Here is an 18,554-nt window from a genome sequence, read left to right on the forward strand (position 1 = left end):
AAGTGAAACACACAATTAAGGATGCACAGAGTGGTGTAGCAACAGGTCAAAGATTGCACACACATATTTACATAAACGAAAAACACATGAAAAAAAACACATGCGCAAACACACTCATATGTTGTCACCCTCATTCTCGCTCTCTCACACACACACACACACACACACACACTTACGTGCTCACACACAGAAACATAAATATGCAACAATACAGCACGAGACAAGAGGCTTATCTACTCTTTGGGCAGCCAAAGGTCATAATGTCATAGTGTTTGTTGAATGTGTTGTGGCACGCACAAATATCTCTCTGTCCGCCTGTCACACTGTTGAAACTGAACTTTGTAACAGCTGCGACATCCTTGAGGCATGGAATAGAATGCGCTTTGGGTAGGCCAACAAGCCCATTAATTCACCTCAAGAGAGAGAAAAGGCCCAGTTACGCCCCACAAATCCCTTAAGCTGTGTCCATGGTAATGGGGGTACTAGGCCAATCAACTTTCTTATACAGAACGTTTAGCAAAGGGAGTGTAAATCAGTGCTCCTGTGACTGCTCATTACAGGTGTATAATGGGTATTCCCTGTGAAAGGTGTGATAAACGTATACAACAATCCAAAGGTCGTATTGGGGTGAAAAACACCATCATGACCTCTAATGGCTGTTACTTATCGGTGCATCAAAGTATGGTTACTCTAACAACCATTCTAAACAGCGGTAAATAAGTCAGCCCTTTGCCTGCAAACATTCCTTGGCTGTCAGTCCGCTGCCTCCTCATGCCAGCCAGTGATCTCTCTATTGCATCACCGGCCACAGACAAAACAAAGTGCAGAGAACCCTCTTTTAGTTCAGTGGAAGATAAGAGAAATTCCTGCTTTAAAAAGGTTTACTGCAAGACTTCACATGCTGATGACAATCGCGTAACAATCCCTAAGTGATTCTTTAGGTAGGCTATATTACTATTCATCCAAGCTTCTACCACCACTACTAAAACTACTACTTTTAAGACCGTTTGGATCTTTACAGGCCATGACAAGAATACATTTTTATTTGAAGTTTGTGTCGTCTATTGGATGGTATTTTGACCTGCAGAGGCAGGCCTATTTGTGATTGCTTTCTCAAGAATTGAGTTCTTCTCAATTCTGCTTTTCACTTGTATCGGCACAATGGAGATTTTGACAGAGACAGTACTGACCCGACGTAACAGAGTTATGCTAAACATTCACAAGATGAAGGCATTTTTAAAAGTCAAAGTGTGTGCACACAAACAACTCATCTACTCACACATCTAATAATCATGATAAAAATTAATTATATTCACAAAGTGTTTTTCATTTTGACTGTATTAGGAGTATCTTTTTTTTTTTTTACTGGTTTGAATGATTGTCTGTCATTGTCTTTTATGTACTGTATGTACTGTGTGTGTATTGCCTTATTTTAACCTGTGTGGCACTAAGACAAATTCCAATCAACTGTGTTGACATGGCAATAACTGTGTTGACATGGCAATTATCTATCTCATTTGCAATAGTTGGTTGGTTGCTGGTTACTCATTACAAGATGACCAAATCCTCCAGGAATAGGCTAATTAAAGGCCATTAAGCTTGTTGGGCAAATAGTGTCCATGAACAAATGGAAATGATGCTAAATTATTACGCTCAACAATACACTGACACAGTGCATCAAAACAAGATGGGATATCTAGTTAGACGGCATGCCGTGAACATAAGCACCATGTTTTGTTATTCAAATGCATTTAATTAAGAGAAATGGGATAATTGAGGCTCATTTAAACCCTTAAACCATGGCCACCACACACACCTAAGTTGTGATTAAAGTCGAAGGGGACACTTACGATGTACAATAGATGGGTGGGTAGGGGAGGCGGCGATTAGTAAACTACTCATATTACGTCTGCCCCTTGTAACCGTACATGTTAACTGTGTCACAGAACGCTGCGTAGTGGGCCCCACTCTCATTCACTCCCTACTGCGACAGCTCCAACATACAGATATGAACTGATATGATATACAGTATATCCATTCATATATTCTGACCTACTGCATGTGTTAATATGAAAAGTGAATGGGGCAAAAACACTAATTTCAACCACTCAAAACCTGAGCACCTGGGGGTTGTCAAATTAAAAAGGCATATGTAGACCGAAAAGAAGGAGGCCTGTAGAACCCGATAATGTAATAAATTCCCTCTAATGTAATAACCCCAATAAGGTAAGAAAAATCTGCAATTGAGTCCATTGAAAATGTAATAAAACCTGATAATGTAATAACTTCCTGATAATGTATAATGTACCAATAATGTAATAAAGTCTTACATTAACTGGAGGTTATTACATTATCAGGTTAGCCTTAATTTCGCAGAACCTGATAATGTAATAATTCCCCAATATTGTAATAATTTAACAGCAGACCACCCATTACTTGGGTCCAAGTGGTGATACTGTGCAGGCAGCTTCCGCCACATTCGATTTTCCGCCACGTTGGATTTGATCAAAAACCTTTAGAAGGCTTCTGTTGTCACAAATTTTGTCTAATCTTCTCAAAACATTGCCCAGATGATCTTCAGACCATGACACACTAATGCATTCAACAGCTTCTTGAAATTCAAAAACGTTTGGCCGTGACAACCAATCAAACTTGATGGCTGAGTCGCCAAACAGGATGTAAGCCTATTTCTCAGCAACCCTTTAACATATCTTAACCAAACTTGGTATTTAGAGTCATGACATCACCCTAGGGAAACCTAAAACATTTGGTGACCTTTGACATCTAGGGGGCGGTGCAATTATCGAAAATGTGTTTTAACTCAATGATAATATAACTCAATACAACTCAATGTCTTGTGATGTTGCCAGACCTCCCCAAATTGCTCCAAAACTATTTTTCACATCAGAATTTGGCTGCCATTTTGAAAGATGTCAAAATCAATAATACATTTTCACAGGCCACATATTCTGTCCAATCTTCATGAAACTTGGCACATATGATCTTCAGACCAAGCTGCCACATATTCTGTCCAATCTTCATGAAACTTGGCACATATGATCTTCAGACCAAGCTGAACAAATGTGTCAGCTTTTTCAAATTCAAAACCTTTTGGCTGTGACAGCCATCCAAATATCACGGCGAGGCCGCAAAACAGGAAGTAACCCCATTTCTCAGCTAACCTTTAACATATCATAACCAGACATGATACATAGATTCATGATATCATCCTGGGATACCAAAATAATGGTTGACCTCTGGGGGCGCTGTGTTTAAACTGCTAAGTGTGGATTTCACACTTATTTTCAATGTCTGGCTATACTGTCAGACCTCCCCATACAGCTTCTAAACGATAACTCACGAAAACATCAGAATTTGGCCGCCATTTTGAAAGTTGTCAAAATCACATTGTACATTTTCACAGGCCACAAATTCTGTCCAATATTTTTTTATGTGAAACTTGTTGAAAGTGCTGACGGCCATGTGTCTGACATAGTTCTATCTTGTTGCTTTGGCTACTCTGGCCTATTGCTACTTGCAGCTATATTACTATTATTGTCTTTAATCATCTCAATTTCTTCTGTCATTATAGATCATCATGGCTGTCACCGCCAAATGGTTTTGAATTTGAAAAAGCTGTTTGACACATTTGTTCAGCTTGGTCTGAAGATCATATGCCAAGTTTCATGAAGATTGGACATAATATGTGGCCCCCTAGAGGTCAAGGTCACCAGTTTTGGGTGTCCCCAGGATGATGTCATGAGTCTATGTACCAAGTTTGGTTAAGATATGTTGAAGGGTTGCTGAGAAATGGGCTTACTTCTTGTTTGGCAACCTCACCATCAAGTTTGATTAACTGTCACGGCCAAGCGCCTTTGAATTTTAAGAAGCTGTTGAATCCATTAGTGTGTCATGGTCGGAAGATCATCTGGGCCAAGTTTCGAGAGGATTAGACAAAATTTGAGAGGAGAGAGGCCGTTTAAATGTTTTTGATCAAATCAAAGATGGAAGACGGAAAATCCAATATGGCAGAAACAGACATCATAGGATGTGTTGAACTTGGCTTGGCCCAAAGGTTCCAGTGATACATCGTTTGTGAAAAACGGATGGGTCATTAACGGGTCAAAAGTTAATGTCCAACTTTGACCTGTTGGTGGCGCTAGAGCTCTTGACCTAGAGTTGCCTACACAGTATCACCACTTGGACCCAAGTAATGGGTTGTCTGCTGTTATAACCTCCCGTTAATGTAACACTTTATTACATTATTGGTACAAAGATTATTTCATTATTGGGAAATGCACTTTATGACATTATTGGGAATTGATTACATTATCAGGTTCTACAAGGCCTCCAAAAAGTTTGGTACTGCTGTGAAAACAGGGGGCGCTATAATACGTGGTCAAACCTATACAGACGCGCACCGCATCCCGTTTTATAAAGAATTTTCTCACCGTTTTACCGTAAACCCAGATAAGAGGATTGATCCACATACTCCTTAATACTGCCAGACCTTAGGTATTATAACCCTTCAGTTTGAGGCCATTAAAAATGGCAGAGTTATGGAAGATTTATGCAAATTTATGCATTTTTCAAGAAATCACATTCTCATGGAATTATACTTTAAACTCATAATTCTGACTTTATTCTCAGATATCTAACTTTATTCTCGTAATTCTGACTTTTATCTCAGAATACTGACTATATTCTCAGAAGTCTGAATTCACATGTGGCCCTAATCCTCTTCTGTAAGTACGCCTTTTTTCAGTTTTAGTGAAATTAAGTTTGATATCAATGGCACCACCTAGAGGTTAAGTTTGTAACAAGCATTTCATATTATTTTTTCTATCTTCATTCCATCTCTTTTACACTGAAACGATTGAGATCAGGTTGAACAAATGAACAAAGATATATGTAAATCTTTCTTGTAGCATGAATAAAACTAATTTCAATTCCATCAAGGAAATATTAGTATTAATATAATATTTCAACATAATGAAATAGCTATGTTGAGTCTGTACACATGCACAGCATTGAAGCATCTTTCTTAACTATGGTTATTCAAATTTAAACAAATATAAAGATCAAGAAGAGGCATTAGTATTTGTGTAATATTTGACTCATATTAGATTTCTTCTGTTCTGAATATCAATTTCTTTACATTAAGTCTGTACATGAATACATACGCCATTTTGTCAACATGGTGCCACTTCGCATCAGCAACATCTGTAAACTGTAACAGTAATGTCTTCAACCAAAGATCATCCAAAAGGGGCCTCTTATAAAAGATCTAAGCTGTTAATACCAGACCAAAGATCCCGGTTGGTTCACTTTTTGACTCATGGCTACACACAACGATGACTCTTGATAGAAGAATGACCAATCCACTAGTAAAAGTCCAATATTGAGCCATTATAAGGCCTCCCGCCCTGTCTATCTCGATTGGGCAGGGCTCATGTGGAAGTAATTACCCCAAACAGGGAAGGGAAATTACAGAGAGTCAAACCACGGGAACTCTTGCCTGTGCTATAACCGCTTCCCATTCACTTGCATATGTACTCATACACCATTACACTCACACGCATGTGTAAGAGCAAGTACACACCCATGCACACATACACACACACACACACACACACACACACACACACACACACACACACACACACACACACACAAACGGACGCACACACATGCACACACTCCCCAGCCACCTTGCCTGAAGCAGAACATTTCCCCTAATGTCTGTGCGGGGACAATGCTGCAGTGTGCTGGACGGGAGTACTGACAGACTAGACGGCCAGGCTTGTAAATTCCTTGAAAATGTGAAGTGGGTGGCTGCAGCTCAGCGTAGAGGAGCCCAGTCAGTAAGTCATCACTTTCAGCCCGAGGGGCCCAACAGAGTCTGTGCGTTATAGGGCCCCCCTGTGGCTACAAGCACAGTTTTGTTTCCTGCGCTGACTACCCCATGGTGGCTACAGTGGAAACATAATTTACCTTGTTCAACGTTTTGCCTTTCAGTTAACCTCCCCCCACCTTCCCATAAGCTGTATCAGTGTGGAAAACCAGTGCGTGACCTTGGACGTGGTACAAAACAAGACCCTTTATTGTATGTGCCGAAGCTCAGTTTGCAAGGCACGTCAGTGTTAAAAGTTTGGAAGTGGGTGAAAATGATAGGCAGCAGTAGTTATAACATAACATGAAATGTACAACACATCCAAAGCTGATGCAGTATTTGGTTGTGTTATTGCAGCTGTCAAAGATATGTTAATTCCTCCCATCTGCCACACAGTGTGCTGGCTCTAAAACCAGTCAAAACAAGACCAACACCAGACAAAACTGTGACCAACAATAATCACAACATTCCCGGATTGGATGCATGGCGATGATGATGATGTGGAACAGGCCCAGGTAAAATGCTATGAAAATATGTGTTCTATGGAAATGGCCCTTGCATTTATTGAGTACAGTATATATGTATACTTGTTAACGTAATAATATAGCCTAAAACACATAATTATATAACTTTTATTGTTGACCATGTCAAAGGTCTTATTTTTCTGTTTTGTGAAATAGTCTTTATTTCTTTATTTTCGATTTGTCACTGGCTGCCGTGTTCCCACAATCTACTACAGTACGTTATCCACAACGTACGGAGACGGCAATATTCTTTAAATGCATGAATAAATAATTCTAACGTTTATAACAATGTTTAACAGGCTTTAATAATATATTTGTGAATGCAAACTAGACATTTTGTGGGATTGGAGAGCTGGTGACTTGACCCCAAGCATTTGGGGGAAGAATCTGTTCCAAATCGAAAAAAAGAAAGTTGTGTAGCCAATACCATATTATGGTGTACATTTCGGTATACAGCTGAGGCTAGCCAGTTTAAGCTCAAAGAAAAGGGGGCTCCCTGCTGTCAGAACAGACCAAATTGACCGGGTTAACAGTGAGTACCAGGCGTTCCCACTTTGAATGAGGCCATGCCTCAGCAGCTGCCCGGATATCATGGCCATGCCCCAACCCGTTACAAAATAAAACAAGCAGTGATTCTGAGAAAGAGCCCCGGAGTTGTTGTCATATGGGAATTAAATGTGGTTGGTATTACAGCGATTTGAAAACACAACTTACTCTCCTACTAAACCCCGTTGTAACTACTGCAGCACTGTCTCCGTGTGACGTAGTAGCGGCTACATAAATTGAGTAAAGCTGCGGCAAAAAGAAATACTGCACAAAATGGGAAAATAGGACCTGGGTTAGTTAGTTGTTTTAAGTTGTATCATTACTTTAAGGGTCCCCCCAATCCCCATGCATCCCATCATGCTGGAGAATGTTAAGATATCACCAAACTGGTGGGATCCCAGTTGAGAAGGACAACCACTACCATAATAGAAGCTGTACTGCAAATTGAAGGTGTATGTTTGTTTGTCTGTGGGTGTGGGTGTTTGTTTGTTTGCGAGTGGGTGGCCCTCTTTGTTTATGTTACCCTGCAAATGCCAGCCATTAACTGCGTCTGTGTACTTTTGAGTAATAAAAGTCACGACAAATGGTTTGACAATACTCGAGGAAGAGGGTGGAGGAGCCTAGATAAAGTGAAACGGTGGTGCTATAAAAACATGAGGCCGCTCTAACAGAAAAGAATAAACATGCCTTCAGATCCCCTTTGGCTAGAGACCAGTTAGCAGCATTAGTCTGAAAAAGCGCTCAAAAAAACCCAACTCTATCCCCGGCCAACTCCCCGAAATCCATCAGGCCTAGATCATGACTAATTATTAACAGGCCTGCTACATGTCGAACACATTTAGCTTCCTATTATTTTTGGATACGTTGTTTCCATGTAATCCTTTGCCTTTGCATTCGACACTTTGAGGCCTGACCTCCTTCAGAGCCACGCCATATCATCGCCATCAGAATTCCTCCTGACTCATCCCCATTCCATTGGCCTGTCCTTTCTAGCCCCCTGAGCTAAATGTTATGGCAGGCAACCCGCACACTCAGTCTAAGTTCTGACATCAACAATGAGTGAAGCCATTGCATAGGAGCTTGCGTCTCAGACAAAACATGGCATTAAAAATCTCCAAACTCTTCTTGTCGCCTTTCACGATTAGTCTTTTTTTGTGAATGCTTTGTTATTGTTCTTGTTTTGTATTGCTTCGTCCCATCAACGACATTGCCACTCATGAGACATGAGATGTTCTTATCTATAATCATTCCATGTCCTATCTGAAACGAAAATGGGGGACACATCATATACCAACTCCTATGTTTATATATCTTCAGTGGGCTGGCACAACCTGCAGTGCGTGATGCGATTATATATGTCTCAGTGTTTCCAAGAGGAGGACGGTTAACATTCCTTTGCATGCAATAAACCTCCAGTCTATCACGTTGAACAAATTATTGCAGACATACACCACATTTCTCTTGATAGCACACCCCATAAGAGAGAGCTTTGGCAGAAGTCCAACACAAAATTAGCTGTAAATCATGACATATGACATCATGTAGTTGTCAAGACAGATACTTTGTTTGTGTTCACCTGTAGATTAAGTTTATCCCAGTGCAATCAAGTTTTCTGTACACTTAAAACAATGCAACAACTTCCCATAAAACCCTATTTTTTTCCATTGCCCCCCCCCCCCCTCTCCCAAAATCGACTCCTGCATTCCCTTCACTCTCTCTCTCTCTTACTTTATCTTCCCTTCTCTGGTTCAGCGTGAAGCCAAGAAGGCTGGCCATTAAGTAGAGTTAAACACAGGAAGCGGGCCTTCAGGCACGGCAGTGCTGTTTACACAGAGCTAGTCGGGTTTCAGCGGCACTTTGAAGTGATAAGCGCACAGGAGACTGTCTGTCACTGAGGCAGGGGCCCGAGTGCTGTTCCTATTTACCCCTCTCACATTCTCCCCACAGTGATCCACGGAGCAGAGAGGGGGAGAGGCAGATGAAGGAGAGGAGTGAGTGGAGAAGAAGGGGGTTGGCTAGATTTAAATTCTTTTTAAACATGGGTCTTCAGTCAACTTTGATCACTGATCATCACCTGTTTTGTTACTGTCTGTTACTACACCCCCTCCATCAGTGGGATACATGTCATACTTATTCATTGTATTGTGTTGTATATAATGGCTTAAGCTCTCACATCAAAATATAAAATACTCACTAGGTGGTCGAATGTGTTGGGTGTATTATACTCTAAATACATGTTGTAAAAACCTTATGGCAGCTTAATACATCACATTGCATACTGCTTATTAGACATTATAAAAGTTGGACTTGTATACCTTGGAGCTTTCCAGCTAGGGATTTAACTATTTGTTTTGGTCCATTTATAAACATAGATATTGTAGGTTTGAATCTGCAACTTAATTTTGGCTTTCACTATTGTTTTGCTATGCAAGTATAAAGGATCCCTGAGCTATACTGAGAGCACAGACAATATAAAAGCGTACAACGAACAACAAAAGCTTAAGATAATTCTATACACCCAAATAGCAATTTAAATTGCTGGAGTTTACATTCAATTAGAGAATAATTTAATATACAAATATGCCTTGCTTGTATCACTCCAGAAACCAACATGCTGATGAGACTGTGACCTTATACCTTACTTTACTTTATACCTTAAAATAGTCATCCTTAATCTTTTCTCCAGCATTCTTTAAATGCATTGGACGTTAGTAGTTTCCAAAACAGAACACCAGAAGCTGTGTAATAAGCAGCATTTTATTGGCAGCTGCCTACCAAAAGGCACAGCGGAACTCAACTGTCAAAACAGCAAATACAAAAAACCTTCACTGTAGTAAATTAAAAAAAAAAAATTATAGGCCGTACATTAAGTTGCGACATTTGTAAGTTGCGATGCACAACTTACATCGACTTTACATGATTAAAGCGACTATCTGACTGTAACTCAATAAAACAATACAAAAAATATATAGAAAATGAAAATAACCAATGTCAGAAAGATGCCATATAGTCTGTACATACAACAGTTTGTGTGTGGGGAAAAGAGTTCATGCATAATTCAAGTGATAATAATACCATGTCTTACAGTTTATTCCAATTTTGAGTTCTAGATGTTAAGTATATCCTCAATCTGAGTGCTACTCTAATTTATTTCACTAAATAGTGTAAACAAAACAGTATTGGTATTTTTGCATCACTATGCAAGGTCACGCAAACATGGACAGACAAAGAAACAATGAACTTAGAGAATAATAAGGTTTACACAACCATTATTTACAATTTCATATGTTGACAGCGAGGAACCATGACAACCAGTAACTCAATCAAGGCTCATTCACTTCCTTGGCGAACCTCCATTCTACCTGTGGCTGTGCGTAACACGTTTTCTTGTACAAAACCCATGTTGGTCCTCCTATTTGGTGTGTTGGCACATAAAAAAAAACCTTCCTACACCGTGGTCTCTCCTTGCTGGCTGTTCACCAGCCTGGTGTAGAACTTGCGCCAGGAGTGCAGCGTCTTGCCGGACCAGATCCAAAACCCAGAGGTGATGCCCACGATGAGGGTCATCAGGTACTTGATCATGTACACCGTGAAGTCCGGGCTCATGTGGGGTCCGACCTGCGCCGGGCACGGGATGGCCAGGCCCTTGCAGCTGTGGCGCACCCAGCTGCGCTCCCAGTGCGGGCGGAAGGCCTGCTCGTAGAAGAAGCAGGCAATGACGATGGTGGCGGGCACTGTGTACAGCACGCTGAAGACGCCGATGCGCACCATCAGGCGCTCCAGCTTCTCCGTCTTGGTGCCGTCGTGCTTCATGATGGTGCGGATGCGGAACAGGGACACGAACCCGGCCAGCAGGAAGGAGGTGCCCGTGAGGAGGTAGACGAAGAGGGGCGCCAGCACGAAGCCACGTACGGAGTCCAGGTTGTTCATGCTGACGAAACACACGCCGCTGAGGACGTCCCCCTGGATCTGTCCCATGGCCAGGATGCTGATGGTCTTGACAGCAGGCAAGGCCCAGGCGGCCAGGTGGAAGTACTGGGAGTGGGACTCGATGGCCTCGTGACCCCACTTCATGCCCGCGGCAAGGAACCAGGTGAGAGAGAGGATGACCCACCAGATGGAGCTGGCCATGCTGAAGAAATAGACCATCATGAAGAGTATCGTACATCCCTCCTTTTTTGTGCCCTGGACAATGGTTTTGTAGCCCTCTGGGGTGAAACTGTCATTGCACACCACCTTGTCCCCCAGGAAATAGCCCACTATGTAGGCTATGGATAGCATCGAGTAGCAACCAGATAGGAAGATAATAGGTCTCTCTGGGTATTTGAAACGCTGCATGTCGACCAAATATGTGGTAACTGTGAATAATGTGGATACACAGCAAAGCACTGACCAGAATAAAATCCATATGCGTGCGAATTTGATCTCCTGTTCACCGAAAAACATATATCCTGCACTCCGTGTGTTTTCACATGGAGCGGCGCAATCCGCTTCGCCTAGAAATTTATAATTTAGATAGGAAGGGACTTGGAGAACGGATGGACATCGAAACTTTTTCGTTAACGTATCTGGATGGACGTTAACATTTGTTGTTCCTGGCACTGGCACGAAAACCGGTGGCACTGTGGCGGCGGAGTCATTTTGCCCAACGCAAATGTTCCCGTTTCCCAAAACAGGAAAGTTTTCGCACCGGAGACGTTCTGGCCATTGAAAGCCAAACTTGTTCATGAGCGCCTCGCAGCCCAGCTTTGCCCTTTCACATATAGAGCGACACGGTGGGATGGCTTTTTCCAGAACAGTACACACAGGCGCATACATAGAGCATAAAAAGAATTTCAACTCCGGTGAACACTGTACCTTTACCAGAGGGTAGAATTGGTGAACCTCTAGTCCGGCGTCTTCTTGATTATAATGACCCACCAAATTGGGCATAATCGTTTGGTTATATGCAATGTCCGTGCACAATGGTATTGAAATAGGCTGGCAAAATCCATGCTCCGGTGGAGCTATTCCGTTGTCCGCGGCGGAATATGTAGCTGTCGTGAGCAGAATAACCCAACTAATATGAAACAACATTGTCGGGCCGCTTACTTACGGTTGTTCAGTTAGTTCAAACTAGAGTATATCCCGGAGAGGGAACATTCGTCGCCCGGTGCGAATCGCATTTGAAGACAAACTCTTATTTTTAGAAGAACTCGTGGACCTCCACTATCTTTTTTCTCAACGCTACCCTGCCCGCTCCGCGTTGCTCGCTGACTGCATTGGTTGACGCTGCACAGCCGGAGCAGTGAGACTGTTTTAAGTTCCCCTTGAACTCCCGAGTAAAGGCAGGCAATGGTCTTGCACCCGCCCAACATTACCACCTCCCCTACAGCGACAGACAACACATTGTATGTGTCTCTACCAATATATCTATATATCAATATACATAGAGGTGTATCTATATCTATAGATAGCCAGCTGCCAGACAGACAGACAGACAGACAGACAGGCAGGCAGGCAGACGATTGATAGATAGATAGATGATTTGATGATAGGATTTCTGATATATGTCTATATAACTGTCTGGCTGTGTATATATATAGCCAGAAAGCCAGTCAGCCAGCCAGCCAGCCAGACAGACAGACAGACAGGCAGATCGACAGATAGATAGATTCATGATATCTGATTTATGTCTATAAGTATATAAAACAGTCTGTTTGTATATAAACAAACGTATAGAAAATCTTTTTGATACATCTATGGAGGGTTGCCATCACGGACGGTTGCCATGCAGTTTGTCTTGACCCCTCCCCCACTAGCGTTGATTGGACGACCGGAGTTCTTCGCCCACCGCGAGCGCAACCAACAGTCGATAAGTTTCGCCAGTTGCGCTCGAGATCATGTAAAAACGACTTTCTCGAGCATTTTGCCTGTTGTGCTCTTTATCTTTTTAAAAAAACATAATAATGAAATCGTGAAAAACTCATTAATTTCCCAAAACATTAACTTACGTTATGTACGAAGGTAAGTAAGCTGCACTCATTTTTATCTTGTATGGTGGTGTCACTATTAGCCATCAACTAACGTTAGCCCAGAAAGTCACGATATTCCTCCACGTCCAGACGTGAACGTTCCTGACTAGCAGGTCAAATGTAAATCCGAATGTTTAAAATAACTATCAAATTGTGATTATGGTTAAAAATGCCCGATATTCTAACAACGCATTTGCATGGCTTTCTCTAGGTCAATAATGTGTTAAAGAAGAGTGGAATCAGTAAGTCACTGAAAATCAATATGGCATTTAAAGGCTGTCGGAATACATATGAGTCAATTCCGAACTTTTCCACGAACAAGTACAAGGTAAGCTCATGTACGACACAGGCCTACGTGATCTAGGAGATACCAGATGACGAAATGGCAATTCATAAACGACAAACATGTCTGGGTGGGTGAGCCCACTCGCCGTGTGCTCCGTAGTCCGTGAACATGCTAACGGTCTAATGCCGACAAGGCCAATGAGCGAGCAGGCCGAAAGGTTCAAGTCCCGGGACCGCTTAACTGGCTGATTGCTTTTGACCGATTGTGAGTTATAGCGCCCCCTGTCGGTACTTTTTTGGAGACCTGCCGATGCGCTGTTTCTATACGTGTACCAACTTTGACGAGGTGTTCACGTTTGGAGTGTTTGATATTAGAGTTTTTTCCGCATTCACTTACAATATTCAATAATTATTTTTGTAAATATTAATAAAAAATAACAGAAAATAAAAGTACACATTTTGAAAAATCGTAGGAATGGAGCACTGCCCCGATATGTGTGCAATTCTTTGAAATGGGCTTTGTTTTAATTATTGCAACAGTGTACCGAAAATCAGGTGGAAGAAGAAACAATTATAAAGTGTGGCTTGCTTTGCAACCACACTAATTATTATAACATTATATTTATTTATGGCGATGGGCGTATGCCAAAATGGTCGCCTATTCACTCCTATAGGACGTTTATTAATAATCAAGAAAAAAAGATTACAAGATGGCCATATCATTTAAAGTTTAAGCAACAATATTATATATATTCTGTTGGTTTTGGTTAAAGTCATTCACCAATACTTGATTTGTTACCTAAATGCGAGATATCGGGCCCATGAAGAGAATAAATTACTTTTGAGACAACTATAAAACGAAAAATTTGTTGAATCTGCTGTATGGTAAAACAGCCTCTGTACTAACTGTCCTTTGGTTAGCATGGTGGAAGTGGCTGTTTATCATTCTGCCTAAGTGAAGTCAAGTTAACCAATAATAACTTTATTAAAACTTAAGGTTGTTTAAAATTACACTTAGCTTCACTTACTTTACTATAAGTGAGAATTGTATAATTTATTTTTGTGCAGCGCCAATGCTGTGGAAATTGAACCAGAGCTAAAAGGAATAATCCATATTTGGCACTGTAGAGCATTGTGGGGGCTGTTGTTGTACAAGTGAAATGTGTGGGCGGGTTAGGATTAGGGTTAGGCTAAAGTTACACATCCACCTACTGTATACCGTAACTTGAAGCCCATGTGTTTCTAACCTGTTGCTTACCAGCCCAAGGCTGTTTCTGAAATAAACACATTCCAGTAAACCAAAGGGACAAAATCTGAATCTAAACTTTAGGGGTGTAACGATACACAAAAGTCATGATTCGGTACGTACCTCGGTACAGCAGTTTTTATTATTCTATTTTTATTAAACAATTTGATTTTGATTTGATTTATTAAATTGTATCAAACAAATGCCTTACACAAATGAAAATACATCAAATACAATTGAGGATAAAAACACAATAAAGTGTGTGCTTATATGGGACATGGATTTCTCATATACAATTTACCCAGGATTTTGCCCTTAAAGAAGTCTACTTCATGTATCAATTCTTATACAATTTGAACTGCAAGGATTTCTTATGTTAATTAACTTTATATATGCAGATTCTTGAAACAATCACATTCATCGAGCTAGGTCTAGCTAATATAAATGTCTCACAGCTCCTCTGTTTTACTTTATAGGCCAGTCCAACACAAGATGATGGGGCATATGGGAACAGTCTGGGACAGCCTCTCTTTCCTAGTCCTAGCTTCAAACTGCCAGAGAACCACCACACACCTTGGCCAAACAATGCTGAAGACCCCTTTCAACTACTGCAGTGTTCCCAAAACAGGTATTCAATTATGTCAAATAAGTTTAAGGACACTCTATATGTTTTGCAAGTTTATAAATGTTAAGAACAATAATGATTAAGTAACCTGTCCAGTAAATATAAGTGCTACATTAGCTACCAGCTGTTACATACATTATGAATTGTCTCTAGCACACACCAGGTTAAGTTTGATTGTGAAATGTCACAGCTAGAGCCACAACACGAGTCTTGAGTAGATTTGAACCAATGCTCAGTGTTGTGATGACTCTTTTATTATTAAGGATGCTGAATGGTGTCTAAATACTTTGTTCTAATGTCTTCCTTTTCAAGAAACCTGTCTGATGGGACTGATTGCGATGGTGTGACAGATTTATATGGCCTTGTTTCAAACATTTTGGAAGATGGTGATTCATCTGACCGCCTCAGCCACACCGAAAGGTGTGTTTTGCCTTTTTTGTAATATGGTTACTTGAGAAAAACGTTAATTATGCGTCACAATAATTTAACTAGTGTAAAACACATTTTCAAAAGGTGTAGCCTGTGTAGTATTTTGTTTTAGTTGATGGTGCATTTATTGACTAAAATCTCACTTATTTCAGGAATTCATCTAAATTCACGTCAATCTGGTCTCCCCAGACGATAGGCAATGATTTGCTACATTACACTCAGTCCAAGCCAACCACAGAAGCCAACCCAGCCTTCTCTCCTTACGATAAATACAACGACCAAGTACAAGGGCAGATAATTTCTAAAGAAATTAATGACATCTTTCAGCAGTTGTATGGCTTCAACAACAGCAACCAAGGGCTTTCAAAGTCATCCAATGGCGACATGGATAGCTACAAGCCCCACTCTCTGAAACTAACCAAGCCACCAGGTCTACCAATGCCCAGCATGGAGAGCTGTTTCCTGTCTGCAATGAGAGAAAGTCAACAGAATCTCATCTCAAACGATGCAAGCAGAGGGACTCTAGGTCCTTTGAAAAATTTCCCGATCCAGAAAAATGCCTTTGGTCACCAAGGCAAAATGGACAGCCATTTAGTTAATGATTATGCAAACCATTATATCCAAAGCAGCCTTGAAACATACCAGCAAAATTCACCCCAGGATGTCAACAAATTGCTCAGTCATTTTAAAGATGTAATGGCCACTAAGGAAAGAATGGTTGAAAAAAATAACCTATTTAAATTGACCAATTCTGCAATATCTCCAGACAGTGCATTGAGAACGCCAGTAAGAAGGGGTCCGGGGGGAGATATAGGTCCAGTGCAGAGAGAACCAAATGGTGGCATAATGCTACATACATTCCAAGACAATTATCGTTTCCAAGGTCACAACACAAAGCACATTCAGCAATCAACCTCCAACTCTGCTCCATGTAACCCCATAAAGTCATACCAAAGTAAGGTAATAACCCATGGCCTAATCACAACGCCTAATGTGAACCAGGTTCTTAACCAGTACTCCCAGGATCAGATGCAGCAAAGCCAGCTGCCAAACAAGGCCTCTAGGGACAGAGGTTATGTGCCCTTCAACCAACGTCAACCAGTCTCAGAGTTTGGACCTGGCCCATTTCCCCAAAGTCAGAGGAGCCCATTTTACAAGCAGGACTGCAGAGGGGATGGAAGAAATGTCTACCATGTACCGGGACAGAGCCAGATGGGCTTGAGTACAGAACCCTTAAGAAAGGGAGATGGTGACGTAGGGCTTCAGGGAGAGAAGAGCAAGCTGCATAGCACTGCTGGTGGTTTTGTTCAAGATGGCTTCCTCTCAACACAGCGCACAGAGAGCAACACAAGACTACATACCAACCCTCACAACAGAGATAAAGTCCCCAGACATGGACTCCCACAAAGAAACCACTTCCCCCAATCAGGAAACACACACGGCTCTCAGAGATTTAGTGTTGGCAACAGCACAGCAGATACTGGGAAGCTGCCACAGTTTCTGCCCCTTGCATACCCTGTGAGTGATCCAAGGCCGAGCTCCTTCCAAATGGGTGTTAACTCCAACTCTAACCTGAGCTTCAGACCCTCTCAGCCCTATGGAAGCGGGCCGTCCTGCCGGGACTTATGTGACAGAAGGCCAGAAGGGGAATTTGCAGCCTTAAAACCCAACATCGCTTTCCAGATGGCCCAGAGTGCAGGGGGGAGTATGTATCCGGATATGGCGTCGCTGACTAAGTCACCTCCACAGATTACCAAGAACCGAGGAGGACCTATGAGTCAGCTCCACTATTATCTGGAGGAATGCTGTGATGAGTTATCCTGCTTGGAGAAAGAAAGGAAGAAGGTACAGATTGAATAAATCCTAAATAACTAACTGTTTGCATGATAATCTCAAGCTAATAACCTCATGTGATTTGTATTTTTAGTTGGTGATCCTTCTTAACAAAACATTTGCTGGGAGACGGGTTTACGTCGCAACCAGCAGTCCTCTGCCGAAAATGCCACCCAACCCCTCCAGAGTTGACCGTCTCATTGTTGACCAGATCCGTGAACATAGCAGGGTGAGATCCCAGAATCCATTGTAGTGTTTTCATGCATTCTTTGCTAATTTCATTTTCAAATGTTAATGAAACAGTTTAGTTTACGGACCAGGGTTTTCCAACCCCAGCCAACCCATCAAGAGGTACTGGGTTCAATCCCCAAGGTCCACAGTGTACATGTAGGAATCCTTGAGCAAGATGCCCAACATTTATCTGCACCTAACATTAATCTGAATTTACTGTAGGTTGCTTCCCATCAAATCTGCTTAATTAGCAGTAATTCAATCTCTGGTTTCTATGTGCTACAGGTGTTGAGCCTTCTGGGTAAAATAGACCCCCTGAGCAGCTTACAAGGCTACGTCCACTCAACTCTGGACCGTCATTATGAGGCCATATTTGCTACCCAAACCAGACGCAGGGAGGAGTGCATCAACTTAGCCAGCCACCAGAAGCAGGGAAGCACTCAAGGTATAGAGACGACACAAGTAGACCAGCAGCGACGTGCTGGGAGTATTGACTAAAATCATGCATTCTCTATGCCTTTCATTTTTGACAGACATCATACCGTTGGCCGTGGCATTGAAGGACTTATGCAGCGCAACCAGGAAAACACGCACAGCCCTGTGGTGCACCCTCCAGGCCACCGTCCCCATGTCTGCCGGTGTGCTAGATATCCATGGTGATGACGAGGCCCCCGCGGCCACAGAGGGAAGCGTCCCAGCAAGAAGGTTGTAGCCCTTATCAGGGATTCATCAGCACCGGCATGAAACATTTGGTTTGAGAGAGGTTTACCAAGCCAAAGACATGTCAAGCCTTGTTTGGTGTTAAAAAAAAGGCCTTGATAGGGCCACAATGTCATCTATAATATTTTCCCAATCTATAATTATATCCCAATTAATTCCTAGAATTGATGTGGCGTGGTAATCACGGTAAACAAGACTACCATGAAAG

The 18,554-nt window shown here is 41.8% G+C and overlaps 2 protein-coding genes across 2 annotated transcripts; one reads left to right on the top strand and one right to left on the bottom strand.

Moving 5' to 3' along the window:
• Window positions 1-9,728: 9,728 nt before the first annotated feature.
• fzd2 (frizzled class receptor 2) lies at window positions 9,729-12,299 on the bottom strand. The gene has a single exon (XM_084484766.1). The coding sequence runs from the start codon at window positions 12,037-12,039 to the stop codon at window positions 10,411-10,413; it is 1,629 nt and encodes a 542-aa protein (XP_084340892.1). The 5' UTR covers window positions 12,040-12,299; the 3' UTR covers window positions 9,729-10,410.
• A 940-nt stretch (window positions 12,300-13,239) lies between these two features.
• Window positions 13,240-18,338, top strand: moto (minamoto; the record flags this gene model as incomplete). Its single annotated transcript, XM_084474777.1, has 7 exons — window positions 13,240-13,305; window positions 14,985-15,136; window positions 15,446-15,553; window positions 15,715-17,407; window positions 17,490-17,624; window positions 17,912-18,071; window positions 18,160-18,338. 7 exons carry the CDS (start codon window positions 13,240-13,242, stop codon window positions 18,336-18,338), a joined length of 2,493 nt encoding a protein of 830 aa, XP_084330903.1.
• Window positions 18,339-18,554: the final 216 nt, after the last annotated feature.

The sequence above is a fragment of the Micromesistius poutassou genome, assembly GCF_964030765.1.
Source record: "Micromesistius poutassou genome assembly, chromosome: 1".
Classification (NCBI taxonomy): Eukaryota; Metazoa; Chordata; class Actinopteri; order Gadiformes; family Gadidae; genus Micromesistius; species Micromesistius poutassou.

Excerpts from the sequence above, each read along its gene's own strand:
- fzd2 (XM_084484766.1), bottom strand. The coding sequence starts at position 12,039 with ATGTTGTTTCATATTAGTTGGGTTATTCTGCTCACGACAGCTACATAT.